The sequence below is a fragment of the Salvelinus alpinus genome, chromosome 23 (genome assembly GCF_045679555.1).
Source record: "Salvelinus alpinus chromosome 23, SLU_Salpinus.1, whole genome shotgun sequence".
Lineage (NCBI taxonomy): Eukaryota > Metazoa > Chordata > Actinopteri > Salmoniformes > Salmonidae > Salvelinus > Salvelinus alpinus.
The window spans coordinates 17,246,904-17,262,918 of NC_092108.1; the positions used below are offsets into that span (position 1 = coordinate 17,246,904).

General features: G+C 43.5%; 1 protein-coding gene across 4 annotated transcripts in view; it reads right to left on the bottom strand.

Annotated features, from left to right (window-relative positions):
• LOC139550370 (ephrin type-A receptor 3-like) overlaps positions 1 to 16,015 on the bottom strand; it is a 196,223-nt gene that overhangs the window by 132,583 nt on the left and 47,625 nt on the right. For all 4 annotated transcript variants that reach the window (XR_011670014.1, XM_071361234.1, XM_071361233.1 and 1 more), the window contains exons 3-4: positions 1,332 to 1,532; positions 468 to 575 (exon numbers count right to left, since the gene is read on the bottom strand). Coding sequence is in view for 3 of the 4 variants with exons in the window: in XM_071361234.1 (XP_071217335.1) it covers positions 468 to 575; positions 1,332 to 1,532 (309 nt within the window). In the remaining variant the exon portion in view is untranslated. The remainder of the gene's footprint in view (positions 1 to 467; positions 576 to 1,331; positions 1,533 to 16,015) is intronic.

Genomic DNA, 16,015 nt, shown 5'->3' on the forward strand with positions numbered 1-16,015 from the left:
GTGTGCCCCTGGCTATCCGTAATTAAAAATAAATAAAAATTGTGCTGTCTGGTATAAGGAATTTGAAATTATGTATACTTTTACTTTTGATACTTAAGTACATTTGATCAATTACATTTAATTTTGAAGTATATTTACTCAAGTATTATTGTCCTGGATGACTTTCACTTTTACTTGAGTCATTTTCTATTAAGGTATCTTTACTTTTACTCAAGTATGACAATTGGGTCCTTTTTCCATCACTGTTTATTTCATCCACCTAGAAACAAGATATAGTCAGGCTTTATTTCACAGCTGTGTTTTTGCCACATGTGTAGTAAGTTGTATGTAAATTGCCCGTAATCACAGGTCAAGAGACAGATCTTCTGGCATCCTCCTTATGGTTCCTGTTAGGATTGGGGGTAGGGTATGCTGATCCTAGATATGTGGTTAGAGGTAACCTCTACATTCAGAGTGTTTCCACTTACCTGTGTGAAGCTCTCATCAGCAGCGATGGTGTCGATCTTGATGTACTGACTCTCCTTGATGAACCACAAGTTGGCGTTGTTAGACTCATAGTAGAACATGTTGAAAGTCTGAATGGACGACACAAAAATTTACATTTATATTTGAAGAATAATTTACGTTTTGCTATGCCTTAGCATATTCTATGGAAAAACACTTGAACAGAAAGATCACCTCTTTTGCGTGTGACACTCTCTTAAAATAGCACACTTTGGTTAGGCTAAGATTAAAAACGTGATGTTTCAGTCAACTATGACCTTCATCAAACATAAAGCAAGAAGAACATTGATGACATGGTAGGACAGAGTAATGTCAACAATAAGCAGAACATTGCCAACATGGCAGGACAGAGTAATGTAAACAATAAGCAGAACATTGTCGACATGGTAGGACAGAGTAATGTCAACAATAAGCAGTACATTGACGACATGGCAGGACAGAGTAATGTAAACAATAAGCAGAACATTGTCGACATGGTAGGACAGAGTAATGTCAACAATAAGCAGTACATTGACGACATGGCAGGACAGAGTAATGTAAACAATTAGCAGAACATTGTCGACATGGTAGGACAGAGTAATGTAAACAAGAAGCAGAACATTGACGACATGGTAGGACAGAGTAATGTAAACAATACGCAGAACATTGTCAACATGGCAGGACAGAGTAATGTCAACAATAAGCAGAACATTGTCAACATGGCAGGACAGAGTAATGTAAACAATAAGCAGAACATTGTCAACATGGCAGGACAGAGTAATGTAAACAATAAGCAGAACATTGTCAACATGGCAGGACAGAGTAATGTAAACAATGAGCAGACGGACCTCTTTGCAGGTGCCAGGTACTCCAGGCAGGCTGTTACAGTCTCGGAGGGTGAACTTGATCTCGATGTAGACACGCTGGGCTCCGTCGCGGGCGATGTGTCGCGTCCTCAGCCAGTTATTCTGACTGGCCTCCATCACGTTACACACTTGATAGGTACGCATGGGAGTGTTCCTCTCATCCATCACACTGATCTCTTCCCACTGCAGAGATAGAGAGAGGGGGAGGAAGGGAGAGAGGGGGTTAGAGGGTTGGGGGGGTTAGAGGATGGTGGGGGCGGTCGTGTCAGGGTGTGTGTGTGTGTGTTTGTGTCTTGTATGTGTGTGTTTAATTGACTAAAGATTTGTGTAAATTTAAGTAATCACATAATATTGTGTGTACGTGCATGTGTATGTATGTTTTCATAAATGTGTATTTGCATGTCCACGTGCAGTGTGTTCAAGAGTTTAAGTGTGTGTGTGTGTGTGTGTGTGTGTGTGTGTGTGTGTGTGTGTGTGTGTGTGTGTGTGTGTGTGTGTGTGTGTGTGTGTGTGTGTGTGTGTGTGTGTGTGTGTGTGTGTGTGTGTATGAGAGACAGAGAGAGAGAGAGAGAGACGACACTACAGTGGTAGGGTTGATTACCAACAACGACGAGACGGCCTACAGGGAGGAGGAGAGGGCCCTCTGAGTGTGGTGTCAGGAAAATAACCTCACTCACCGTCAACAAAACAAAGGAGATGATCGTGGACTTCAGGAAACAGCAGATGGAGCAGCCCCCCTATCCACATCGACAGGACAGTAGTGGAGAAGGTGGAAAGTTTTAAGTTCCTCGGCGTACACATCACGGACAAACTGAAATGGTCCACCCACACAGACAGCGTGGTGAAGAAGGCGCAACAGCGCCTCTTCAACCTCAGGAGATTGAAGAAATTTGGCTTGTCACCGAAAACACTCAAAAACTTTTACAGATGCACAATCGAGAGCATCCTTTCGGGCTGTATCACCGCCTGGTACGGCAACTGGTCCGCCCACAACCGCAAGGCTCTCCAGAGGGTAGTACCTGCCCTCCAGGGCACCTACACCACCCGATGTCACAGGAAGGCCAAAAAGATCATCAAGGACAACAACCACCCGAGCCACTGCCTGTTCACCCCGCTATCATCCAGAAGGCGAGGTCAGTACAGGTGCACCAGAGCATATAGGACTGCTTTTTCTCTACCACATCACCGGATTCCTGACGCATGCTCTGGACAATTACACCGTATTATCACAGCTAGCTAGCTGCAACCGAGTGGCTACTACTGGCTAACACCTCTGTCCCGAAGCAAGCACCAGTTAGCCTTGAGCTAGCCTCGAGCTAGGCCCATCTGCCGGCTAGCCGAAGAGGTCTACCAGCGAACTCTTGGGCTACAATACCTCTTTTGCCAATTGGACTGGACCTTTTTTTTGCCGACACAGAGCCCTGCCAATCCATCACAACTGGTCTAAATCAGCTACAAGCTAATTTAGCCATTTTTTTGCCGCTGCTAGTAGCTTTTACCTTCTGCACAGACACCAGCCCTGTATTTAGCCTGGATATTACTCACCAATTTACCAGCATCGGACTGTCTCTCGACAACAACGCCGGATTCCTGCCGTAATCCCTGAGCCACTACTTCTGATCCTCACAGCTAGCTTGCAGCTAGCGCAGTTAGCGCCACTGCCACGAAGCTAGCACCAGTTAGCAAACACAATTCTACAATTCACAACCTCTCTTTCGCCATTCGGCTTGGATTCTCTGGATTCTCTGTCGACACGACCACGTCTGAGCAGACCCCCTCCGTCTGAGCAGACCACCCCCCGGGCTACTAACTTTAAACGCCGCGTGCTAGCTTAGTGGAGGCCTCCCTGCTCCATCTACGGCTGCCCCCTGGACACTATGATCACTTGGCTACATAGCTGATGCATGCTTGACTGTCCATTAATTCACGGTACTCCATTCTGTTTATTTGTGTTTTATCTGTCGGCTCTGTGCTTTAACTCAGGATCTGTGTGTAGTTAATCCGACCCTCTCTGCCTAGTCGTCGCCATTTTTACCTGTTGTTGCTGTGTTAGACTAGCACCCTGTTATTGCTGCTGTTATCTTACCTGTTGTTTTAGCTAGCTCTCCCAATCAAGACCTGCAATCACTTTATGCCTTATTGTATGTCTCTCTCAAATATCAATATGCCTTGCATACTGTTGTTCAGGCTAGTTTTCATTATCATTGTTTTGGTTTGCAATGGACCCTGTAGTTCCACTCTCCGTACCTCTGATACCCCCTTTGTCCCACCCCCCACACATGCGGTGACCTCACCCATTGAGACCAGCATGTCCAGAGATACAACCTCTCTTATCATCACCCAGTGCCTGGGCTTGCCTCCGCTGTACCCGCGCCCCTCCATACCCCTGTCTGCACATTATGCCCAGAATCTATTCTACCACGCCCATAAATCTGCTCCTTTTATTCTTTGTCCCCAACGCTCTAGGCGACCAGTTTTGATAGCCTTTAGCCGCACCCTCATCCTACTACTCCTCTGTTCCTCGGGTGATGTGGAGGTAAACCCAGGCCCTGCATGTCCCCAGTCACCCTCATTTGTTGACTTCTGTGATCGAAAAAGCCTTGGCCTCATGCATGTCAACATCAGAAGCCTCCTCCCTAAGTTTGCCTTACTCACCGCTTTAGCACACTCTGCCAATCCTGATGTCCTTGCCGTGTCCGAATCCTGGCTTAGGAAGGCCACCAAAAATTCGGAGATTTCCATACCCAACTATAACACTTTCCGTCAAGATAGAACTGCCAAAGGGGGAGGAGTTGCAATCTACTGCAGAGATAGCCTGCAAAGTTCTGTCATACTTTCCAGGTCTATGTCCAAACAGTTCGAACTTCTAATTTTAAAAATTAATCTCTCCAGAAATAAGTCTGTCACTGTTGCCGCCTGCTACCGACCCCCCTCAGCTCCCAGCTGTGCCCTGGACACCATCTGTGAATTGATCGCTCCCCATCTAGCTTCAGAGTTTGTTCTGTTAGGTGACCTAAACTGGGATATGCTTAACACCCCAGCAGTCCTACAATCCAAGCTTGATGCCCTCAATCTCACACAAATCATCAAGGAACCCACCAGGTACAACCCTAAATCCGTAAACATGGGCACCCTAATAGACATTATCCTGACCAACCTGCCCTCCAAATACACCTCTGCTGTCTTCAATCAAGATCTCAGCGATCACTGCCTCATTGCCTGTATCCGCCACGGGTCCGCGGTCAAACGACCACCCCTCATCACTGTCAAACGCTCCCTAAAACACTTCTGCGAGCAGGCCTTTCTAATCGACCTGGCCCGGGTACCCTGGAAGGATATTGACCTCATCCCGTCAGTTGAGGATGCCTGGTCATTCTTTAAATGTTACTTCCTCACCATATTAGACAAGCATGCTCCGTTCAAAAAATGCAGAACCAAGAACAGATATAGCCCTTGGTTCACTCCAGACCTGACTGCCCTCGACCAGCACAAAAACATCCTGTGGCGAACTGCAATAGCATCGAAGAGCCCCCGCGATATGCAACTGTTCAGGGAAGTCAGGAACCAATACACGCAGTCAGTCAGGAAAGCAAAGGCCAGCTTTTTCAAGCAGAAATTCGCATCCTGTAGCTCTAACTCCAAAAAGTTCTGGGATACTGTAAAGTCCATGGAGAACAAGAGCACCTCCTCCCAGCTGCCCACTGCACTGAGGCTAGGTAACACGGTCACCACCGATAAATCCGTGATAATCGAAGACTTCAACAAGCATTTCTCAATGGCTGGCCATGCCTTCCTCCTGGCGACTCCAACCTTGGCCAACAGCCCCGCCCCCCCCGCTGCTACTCGCCCAAGCCTCCCCAGCTTCTCCTTTACCCAAATCCAGATAGCAGATGTTCTGAAAGAGCTGGAAAACCTGGACCCATACAAATCAGCTGGGCTTGACAATCTGGACCCCCTATTTCTGAAACTGTCCGCCGCCATTGTCGCACCCCCTATTACCAGCCTGTTCAACCTCTCCTTCGTATCATCTGAGATCCCCAAGGATTGGAAAGCTGCCGCGGTCATCCCCCTCTTCAAAGGGGGAGACACCCTGGACCCAAACTGTTACAGACCTATATCCATCCTGCCCTGCCTATCTAAGGTCTTCGAAAGCCAAGTCAACAAACAGATCACTGACCATCTCGAATCCCACCGTACCTTCTCCGCTGTGCAATCCGGTTTCCGAGCCGGTCACGGGTGCACCTCAGCCACGCTCAAGGTACTAAACGATATCATAACCGCCATCGATAAAAGACATTACTGTGCAGCCGTCTTCATCGACCTGGCCAAGGCTTTCGACTCTGTCAATCACCATATTCTTATCGGCAGACTCAGTAGCCTCGGTTTTTCTAATGACTGCCTTGCCTGGTTCACCAACTACTTTGCAGACAGAGTTCAGTGTGTCAAATCGGAGGGCATGTTGTCCGGTCCTCTGGCAGTCTCTATGGGGGTACCACAGGGTTCAATTCTCGGGCCGACTCTTTTCTCTGTATACATCAATGATGTTGCTCTTGCTGCGGGCGATTCCCTGATCCACCTCTACGCAGACGACACCATTCTATATACTTCCGGCCCTTCCTTGGACACTGTGCTATCTAACCTCCAAACGAGCTTCAATGCCATACAACACTCCTTCCGTGGCCTCCAACTGCTCTTAAACGCTAGTAAAACCAAATGCATGCTTTTCAACCGTTCGCTGCCTGCACCCGCACGCCCGACTAGCATCACCACCCTGGACGGCTCCGACCTAGAATATGTGGACATCTATAAGTACCTAGGTGTCTGGCTAGACTGCAAACTCTCCTTCCAGACTCATATCAAACATCTACAATCCAAAATCAAATCAAGAATCGGCTTTCTATTCCGCAACAAAGCCTCCTTCACTCACGCCGCCAAACTTACCCTAGTAAAACTGACTATCCTACCGATCCTCGACTTCGGCGATGTCATCTACAAAATAGCTTCCAACACTCTACTCAGCAAACTGGATGCAGTTTATCACAGTGCCATTCGTTTTGTTACTAAAGCACCTTATACGACCCACCACTGCGACCTGTATGCCCTAGTCGGCTGGCCCTCGCTACATGTTCGTCGTCAGACCCACTGGCTCCAGGTCATCTACAAGGCTATGCTAGGTAAAGTGCCGCCTTATCTCAGTTCACTGGTCACGATGGCTACACCCACCCGCAGCACGCGCTCCAGCAGGTGTATCTCACTGATCATCCCTAAAGCTAAAACCTCATTTGGACGCCTTTCCTTCCAGTTCTCTGCTGCCTGCGACTGGAACGAATTGCAAAAATCTCTGAAGTTGGAGACTTTTATCTCCCTCAACAACTTTAAAAATCTGCTATCCGAGCAGCTAACCGATCGCTGCAGCTGTACATAGTCCATCTGTAAACTACCCACCCAATTTACCTACCTCACCACCCATACTGCTTTTATTTATTTACTTTTCTGCTCTTTTGCACACCAGTATCTCTTCTTGCACATGATCATCTGATGATTTATCACTCCAGTGTTAATCTGCTAAATTGTAATTATTCGATTTATTGCCTACCTCATGCCTTTTGCACACATTGTATATAGATTCTCTTTTTTTCTACCATGTTATTGACTTGTTTATTGTTTACTCCATGTGTAACTCTGTGTTGTCTGTTCACACTGCTATGCTTTATCTTGGCCAGGTCGCAGTTGCAAATGAGAACTTGTTCTCAACTAGCCTACCTGGTTAAATAAAGGTGAAATAAATAAAAAATAAAAAATAAATAAAAAATCAAAGCTGGGACCGGGAGACTGAAAAATAGCTTCTATCTCAAGGCCATCAGACTGTTAAACAGCCATCACTAACATTGAGTGGCTGCTGCCAACATACTGACTCAACTCTAGCCACTTTAATAATGGAAAAATTGGATGTAATAAATGTATCTCTAGTCACTTTAAACAATGCCACTTTATATAATGTTTACATACCCTACATTACTCATCTCATATGTATACTGTACTCTATACCATCTACTGCATCTTGCCTATGCTGCACGGCCATCGCTCATCCATATATTTTTATGTACATATTCTTATTCATTCCTTTACACTTGTGTGTATAAGGTAGTTGTTGTGGAATTGTTAGATTACTTGTTAGATATGACTGCACAGTCAGAACTAGAAGCACAGCATTTCGTTACACTCACATTAACATCTGCTAACCGTGTGTATGTGACCAATACAATTTGATTTGATTTGATTTGAGAGAGAGAGAGACACAGAGAGAGAGAGAAAGAGAGAGAGAGAGAGACAGAGAGAGAGAGAGACAGAGAGAGAGAGAGACAGAGAGAGACACAGAGAGAGAGAGACAGAGAGAGACACAGAGAGAGACAGAGAGAGAGACACAGAGCTACTTTGTCTCCCATCATCTGTTGCCATCTGTTTCCACTCGTGCTCAGAGCAGTAAGTGAGAACACTTCTCGCATGAGAGAAAACATTTCTATTCCTTCAAGGAAAGGAAAATAAACCAGCGTGGTTTCATAGAGTTTCAGAGACCAAAGAGGGGAGGCAGACAGCCAGGTTAAAACACACACGTGCGCATACATACACACAAGCGCATTTACGTATGAACGCACGCACACACACACACTCACTCACACAAACACACACACACAACGAGCCATCTCAGTATGAATCTAATTTGGGGTGAGGAGATGCACAGACCACCTCATTGTATAGACTAATGATTGACGAACACATATCACATTTCAGCATGTAAATCTCACACAGTCGTAATTTTCTGGTCAAGGAAACTGTGAAACTTTCCCTGTCATTTGACTCGGATGGGATGCATAGAGTGTTGGGGCGGGGGGTGACGAAGCAGTTTGAGACAGGGAAGAGACAGGAAAGAGACAGGGAAGAGGAAGATAGAAAGAGGGAAGGTGAAGACAGGAGAGAGAAAGACGAGGGAGTTTGTGACTAGGAAGCCAATGCTCTGATTTTGAGGGTCATTTAACTTGATGGGACGACAAGCAGGCAAAAGCTGGACGCATTTCACACAAAGTACTACAACAGACTGAAGCAGAGTCCCCCTTAGCATCTTCAAAGTTATTGAGGGATAAGGAGTGCTTTATGACGTTTTGTTTATTTCTCTCAGAGCTGACGTTGAGAGTGTGGAGCAGGAGGAGCAGTATGTAGGTCTCTGGATCCTGTGTTTCATATGAGGGGGATTATTTAATTGAACTCTGACCCCGGAATCTGCAGGCAGGTCACAGAGACAGACATTTCCACCGTTCAGATATGGCCTCGGCTGGATAGCTGTCTCTCGGACTCAATCCACCGCCACTTAACCCCCGCTGGTCAGACTTAATATGGCCCGCCCAAAGCCAGATGTGTGCCGGAGTCTGAGCGACCCATTTATGTCACACAACGGGGGCGTTTCTGCCGAGGGATAGAAAACAGTTACACACTGCCCATATCTTTATTAATTTCTTGGGATCGCCCCCTCCCCTACTCTTTTCTCTCTGACAGACGTTGTTTGAGTTTGATGACCAATTGTGTGTAAGTATCTGTAACTACCAGATTATTGCGAGGGTTGAATGATTGGTTGAACCCAAGCCCTGATCCAACAGTTTTGCCACACTTCAAAGCAATCGGGTCAGTTTCATTGTGATTGGCCAAGGGATTGGAACACTCAGAGATTAAAGTTTAGTCCAGAATGCTAATTAGAAGTCAGACCAAACTGCCATCGCTATAGCAACAGTTTCACTGATTGTGTGTGTGTGATGATTGAGAGAGAGTGTCTAAACCCTCCAACCTGTCTAAATAGTTCTCTCTGGTTCACAAAAATAGTATTTTCCTACCAAACACTGGTGGGAAAATTGGACAGCATCATCCATATTCATCATTTCAGAATTATTTTGTTTAGATTGAAAGCAAACACTATGTACTGAATACTCAGGGAGAAAAGAGGTGAAGATGCACGCGCAGAGCGCGGCAGATGTTTATTAAGGCTTGTTTATTAAGATGTTTATTAAGCCGCAGAAGGCAGGAATCGTGGTCGCAGGCTATGGTCAAACACAGGTAGGCAGTCAAAAACAAACAATATCTCACAGAAAGAACTGAACTAAATAGGGAGCTGATGAGACCAGGTGAGAAACAAACACAGGTGAAATCAATGAACAAAAATGAAAGACAGGGCTACGTTCCAGAACAAAGAAACAGGGCTACATTCAAGAACACAAAGAAAAAGAACACAAGGTTGACTAAGAAAAGAAAAGCAGAACCTTACACAGTATGGTGTTTGAGTTAGGTGTTTGGTTGATTTTCTCATATTTATTGGTGTGGGAGGAAACAACAGACATAAAACATTGATAAGTATAATTTTATGCTACCGGTTTGTTAGAATCTTACAGGTCCCTATTCTCATTTAACCCAGAACTAAAATCTTGCGTAATTTGGTCAGATGCTCGACACCATTTATGTTTACGTAGTCTGTCCACGAGAGATTAACAGGTCCCTCACAGCTCTCCTTAAAGGTCTTTCAGGACTATGCTACAGTTCAACATAAAAAAAAGCTGTGGAAAGGATATGGTGATTTAGATTAAAGCAAATGAATCTAAGCAGTAAAGTGAACAATTCCTTAGGTAGAGGGACTGTAAAGAAATCCACGTGGCCACTAGACCAAACAGTCTGACAATGAACAGATTCCTTCAAATTGAAACAGCTCCATACACAATCAAGGAAGTCTCTCTGCTCAGTGCCTCAGCTATACTTCTCTCTCTCGAGCGCTCTCTCCGAGGGCAGGTAGCCGAGCGGACTAAGTGAAAAATCTGTTGATGCTCTGGATAAGATGGTCTGCTAAATGACAAATGTTAAATGTCTCCCTTATCCCCCAATTTCCCACTATCTTCCCTCTGTTATCCTGGAGAGTGAGAGAGGGGGAGTGAAGTCTATAATGTGTGTCTCAGTTTCATAGAGTCGCTGCCACCAGTAGGACTCTGTGACAGCCTAAACGTTTGTTTCTTGAAAGAAAGAAAAGCCGTGAAAAGATGTATGCATGGAAATGGTTTGGTTATAACTGCTGCTTAATTAAACTTGATGTTTATCTTGCACCATTCAACTCTAAATGTGTATCTCTTTCTCTCCCATCTTCCCTCCCTCCATCCCCCTCTCCTTTCTCTATCTCTCTCTCTATCTCAATTCAATTAAAGGGGATTTATTGGAATAGGAAACATATGTTTAGATTGCCAAAGCAAGTGAAATGGATAAACAAAAGTGAAATGAACAGTAAATATTACACTCACACAAGTTCCAAAAGAATAAAGACATTTCAAATGTCATATTATGTCTATATACAGTGCTGTAGCGATGTGCAAATGGATAAAGTACAAAATGGAAAATAAATAAATATGGTTTGTCTTTACAATGGTGTTTGTTCTTCACTGATTGCCATTTTATTATGTATATATACAGTGTTGTAGCGAAGTGCAAATAGTTAAAGTACAAAAGGGAAAATAAATAAACATAAACGTGGGTTGTTTTTACAATGGTGTTTCTTCTGCACTGGTTGCCCTTTTCTTGTGGCAACAGGTCAAAAATCCTGCTGCTGGGATGGCACACTGTGATATTTCACCCAATAGATATAGGAGTTTATCAAAATTGGATTTGTTTTGGAATTCTTTGTGGGTCTGTGTAATGTGAGGGAAATATGTGTCTCTAATATGGTCATACATTTGGCAGGAGGTTAGGAAGTCAGCTCAGTTTCCACCTCATTTTGTTGGCAGTGTACACATAGCCTGTCTTCACTTAAGAGCCAGGTCTGCCTTAGCAATGCTCACTGAGTCTGTACATAGTCAAAGCTTTACTTAATTTTGGGTCAGTCACAGTGGTCAGCTATTCTTCCATTGTGTACTCTCTGTTTAGCGCCAAATAGCATTCTAGTTTGCTCTAATTTTTGTTAATTGTTTCCAATGTGTCACGTAATAATCTTTTTGTTTTCTTCTTATTTGGTTTGGTCTATTTGTGTTGCTGTCCTGGGGCTCTGTGGGGTCTGTTTGTCTTTGTGAACAGAGTCCCAGGACCAGCTTGCTTAGGGGACTCTTCTCCAGGTTCATCTCTCTGTAGGTGATGGCTTTATTATGGAAGGTTCAGGAATCGCTTCCTTTTAGGCGGTGGTAGAATTGAACAGCTATTTTCTGGATTTTAATAATTAGCAGTTATTGGCCTTATTCTGCTCTGCATGCATTATTTGGTGGTTTACGTTGCACACAGAGGATATTTTTGCAGAATTCTGTATGCAATGTCTCAATTTGGTGTGTGTCTCATTTTGTGAATTATTGGTTGGTGAGCAGACCCCAGACCTCACAACCATAAAGGGCAATGGGTTCGATAACTGATTCAATAATTTTTTGCCAGATCCTAATTGGTATGTCATGTTATGTTCCTGTTGATGGCATAAAAGGCCCTTCTTGTCTCTCAGATCGTTCACAGCTTTGTGGAAGTTACCTGTGGTGCTGATGTTTAGGCCGAGGTATGTATAGTTTTTTGTGTGCTCTAAAATCAAATACAATCAAATCTAGGGCAACAGTGTCTAGATGGAATGTGTATTTGTGGTCCTGGAATCTGGACCTTTTATAGAACACCATTATTTTGGTCTTACTGAGATTTACTGTCAGGGCCCAGGTCTGACAGAATCTGTGCAGAACTTCTAGGTGCTGCTGTAGGCCCTCCTTGGTTGGGGACAGAAGCACCAGCAAACAGTAGACATTTGACTTCAGATTCTAGTAGGCTGAGGCCAGTTTCTGCAGACTGTTCGAGTGCCCTCTGTAATTCGTTGATATTTATGTTGAAGAGGGTGGGCTTAAGGTACATCCCTGTCTCACCCCATGGCCCTGTGGAAAGAAATGTGTGTTTTTTTGGCCTATTTTAACTGCACACTTGTTGTTGTGTACATGGATTTTATAATGTTGTATGTTTTTCCCAAAACACAACTTTCTATCAATTTGTATAGCAGGCCCTCATGCCAAATTAAGTCAGAAGCATTTTTGAAGTCAACAAAGCATGAGAAGACTCTGCCTTTGTTTTGGTTTGTGTCACGACTTCCGCCGAAGTCGATCCCTCTCCTTGTTCGGGCGGCGTTCGGTGGTCGACGTCACCGGCTTTCTAGCTGCCTGTCACGTTCCTGACCTTATTTCCTTTGTTTAGTCTTTGTTTAGTTGGTCAAGACGTGAGCTGGGTGGGCATTCTATGTTTTGTGTTTCTATGTTGGGTTTGTTGTTTGGCCTAATATGGTTCTCAATCAGAGGCAGGTGTTTGTCATTGTCTCTGAAAAAAATAACATAGTCTGGCTTTTTTTATGGCAGTTTTGGAGCAGTGGCTTCTTCCTTGCTGAGTGGCCTTTCATGTTATGTCGATATAGGACTCGTTTTACTGTGGATATAGATACTTTTGTACCTGTTTCCTCCAGCAGGTTCACAAGGTCCTTTGCTGTTGTTCTGGGATTGATTTGCACTTTTCGCACCAAAGTGCGTTCATCTCTAAGAGACAGAAGGCGTCTCCTTCCTGAGCGGTATGACAGCTGCGTGGTCCCATGGTGTTTATACTTGCGTACTGTTGTTTGAAAACAGATGACCGTGGTACCTTCGCGTGTTTGGAAATTGCTCCCAAGGATGAACCAGACTTGTGGAGGTCCACAAATGTTTTTCTGAGGTCTTGGCTGATTTCTTTTGATTTTCCCATGATGTCAAGCAAAGAGGCACTTAGTTTGAAGGTAGGCCTTGAAATACATCCACAGGTACACCTCCAATTGACTCAAATTATGTCAATTAGCCTATCAGAAGCTTCTAAAGCCATGACATAATTTTCTGGAATTTTCCAAGCTGTTTAAAGGCACAGTCAACTTAGTGTATGTAAACTTCTGACCCATTGGAATTGTGACACAGTGAATTATAAGTGAAATAATCTGTCTGTAAACAATTGTTAGAAAAATTACTTGTGTCATGCACAAAGTAGATGTCCTAACCGACTTGCCAATACTATAGTTTGTTAACCTCACTAGGGTATGTGGGACTATAAAATTTACTATAAAAATCTAACTTTCATTAAATCACACATGAAAGATACCAAATTAAAGCTACACTGGTTGTGAATCCAGCCACCATGTCAGAATTCAAATAGGTTTTTCGGCGAAAGCAAACGATGCTATTATCTGAGGATAGCACCATTGTAAACAAAGAGAGAGAAGCATATTTCAACCCTGCAGGCGCGACACAAAAATATAATTCATGCCTTCCCTTTGACGAGCTTCTGTTGTTGGCACTCCAATATGTCCCATTAACATCACAAATGGTCCTTTTGTTCGATTAAAGCCGTCGATATATATCCAAAATGTCCATTTATTTGGCGCGTTTGATCCAGAAAAACACCGGTTCCAAATTGTGAAACGTGACTACAAAATATCTCAAAGGTTACCTGTAAACTTTGCCCAAAAATGTCTAACTACTTTTGCAATACAACTTTAGGTATTTTTTAACGTAAATAATCAAGAAAATTGAAGACGGGATGATCTGTGTTCAAAACAGGATTAAAACCAAATGTAGCTAGTGTCATGACTTTGGCCTGGGGGTACGTTTATGACAGTCATAAATACCTCTTCCCCCCTTTTTCCTCTCCCTACTCTACTGATGTGACATTAGAAAACCCCTTGGTTAACATAGAGATTCTGGGAACATCAGAAGTTGGGGGGAAATGAGCTATATTCTGGTAATCCGACCAATTGAACATATGCGGTGGTACTTAAGGTATATTATGTCAGTTCGGTTGTCATCTGGCACATTCTCATCAATGATAGAATGACATAAACTCTACTGTAGAAAGTCTACACATCAGAGTTATCCGATTCACATGGAATTGTTGTTCAATTCAAGTGTTTGAATATGAAATTAGTCGTGATGGGATGAAATGTGATTTTAGCTTCTAAAATGTGAGAATTGGGTTTTCATGAGTCAATTAGGCCCAACTCAGTGGCCCGCCCACGTGAAGAGACCTAGGTTGTAAATTATGAAACACACCCCTTTTCTCCCTCCACTATATAAGCCATTGACGAAAATTTAACCATCTGTTCCCGAGGATGTGAGGACGACGGTCCGATGTCAGAATGGTTCAGATAATAACTACAGAACGAAGCCAACATCAGCGTGAGCTTTGGTTGCGAACGGTATGAACTTTGAACTCTTATTCACTATAGAAGTGATACCTCCTAGACGTTGAGTTAGCAACAGCAGCTGCAAACGTAAATTAGGATAGGACAGACAGAGTATCCCATCTACCACACAACGACGTTACTACAACGTACCCAATTGACCACCAGAGACATTCTTCAAAGGACTCGGTTGGGCAACACGGCCTTCCATCTACCACCAACCTACCGAAGCGCAGCTCAGAGAAAATATTTATTGCATTTTCCTTTTCCAAATGGGCGGTAATTTAGAATGCATAAGATATTGTATTTACGATAGCACAGCTTCGCCCTTTGTTCCTCAGTCTTCCCGCTCTTTCACTCAAACCCAGACCCTTTTCTTTTGTGTAACAAGCTGTCATATCTGTTCCGCCCGCTAGGGACGTTTTCCTTTATGACGTAATTTGTAATCAAGTTATGATTAATTATGTGTATGTGTAATTCTGTGTGATTAGTTAGGTATTTAGTAAATAAATAATTAAACCCAATTTTGTATTGCTGATTCAACTTGTTAGCCAGGGTTCGTGAAGATAACCAAGAATTTACAACTTTCAGATGAGACTGAAATAAGGTGACGATTAATATTGACTGCTATTGATGTAAAATATTACAGGTCTTTAAGAGTTTATTCAGAAGATAACAGCTCTATAAATATTATTTTGTGGTGCCCCGACTTTCTAGTTAATTACATTTACATGATTAGCTCAATCAGGTAATAGTTATTACGGAGAAAGGATTTTATAGAATAGCATGTCATCACACTTAATCCGGCACAGCCAAAGACACGACACTAGCTTTCTGGTCATGCGCTTCTAACAAACAGGACACTTCGAGTGACCCTCCTTCAAGATGGCCGTACTTCTTCATTACACAAAGGAATAACCTCAACCAATTTCTAAATACTGTTGACATCCAGTGGAAGCGGTAGGAACTGCAAGGTCCCTTAGAAATCTGGTTTCCCAATGAAAATGGAAAAGAGAGTGACCTAAAAAAAAAAGATTCTGAATGGTTTGTCCTCGGGGTTTCGCCTGCTAAATAAGTTATGTTATACTCACAGGCATGATTCAAACAGTTTTAGAAACTTCAGAGTGTTTTCTATCCAAATCTACTAATGATATGCATATCTTATCTTCTGGGGATGAGTAGCTGGCAGTTTAATTTGGGCATGCTTTTCATCCAAAATTCCAAATGCTGCCCCCTACCCAAGAGAAGTTAACAAGACATGTGTGGATGATTTAAAAATGAGATTTAATGACTCCAACCTAAGTGTATGTAAACCTCCGACTTCAACTGTATATATATATATATATATATATCCCTCACTCTCTCTCCACCCTCATTTCTCTCTCTCTCTTACTCTATTTCCTCAGGTTACCTCAGGCAGGGTAATACAGGTAAGGAGGATATC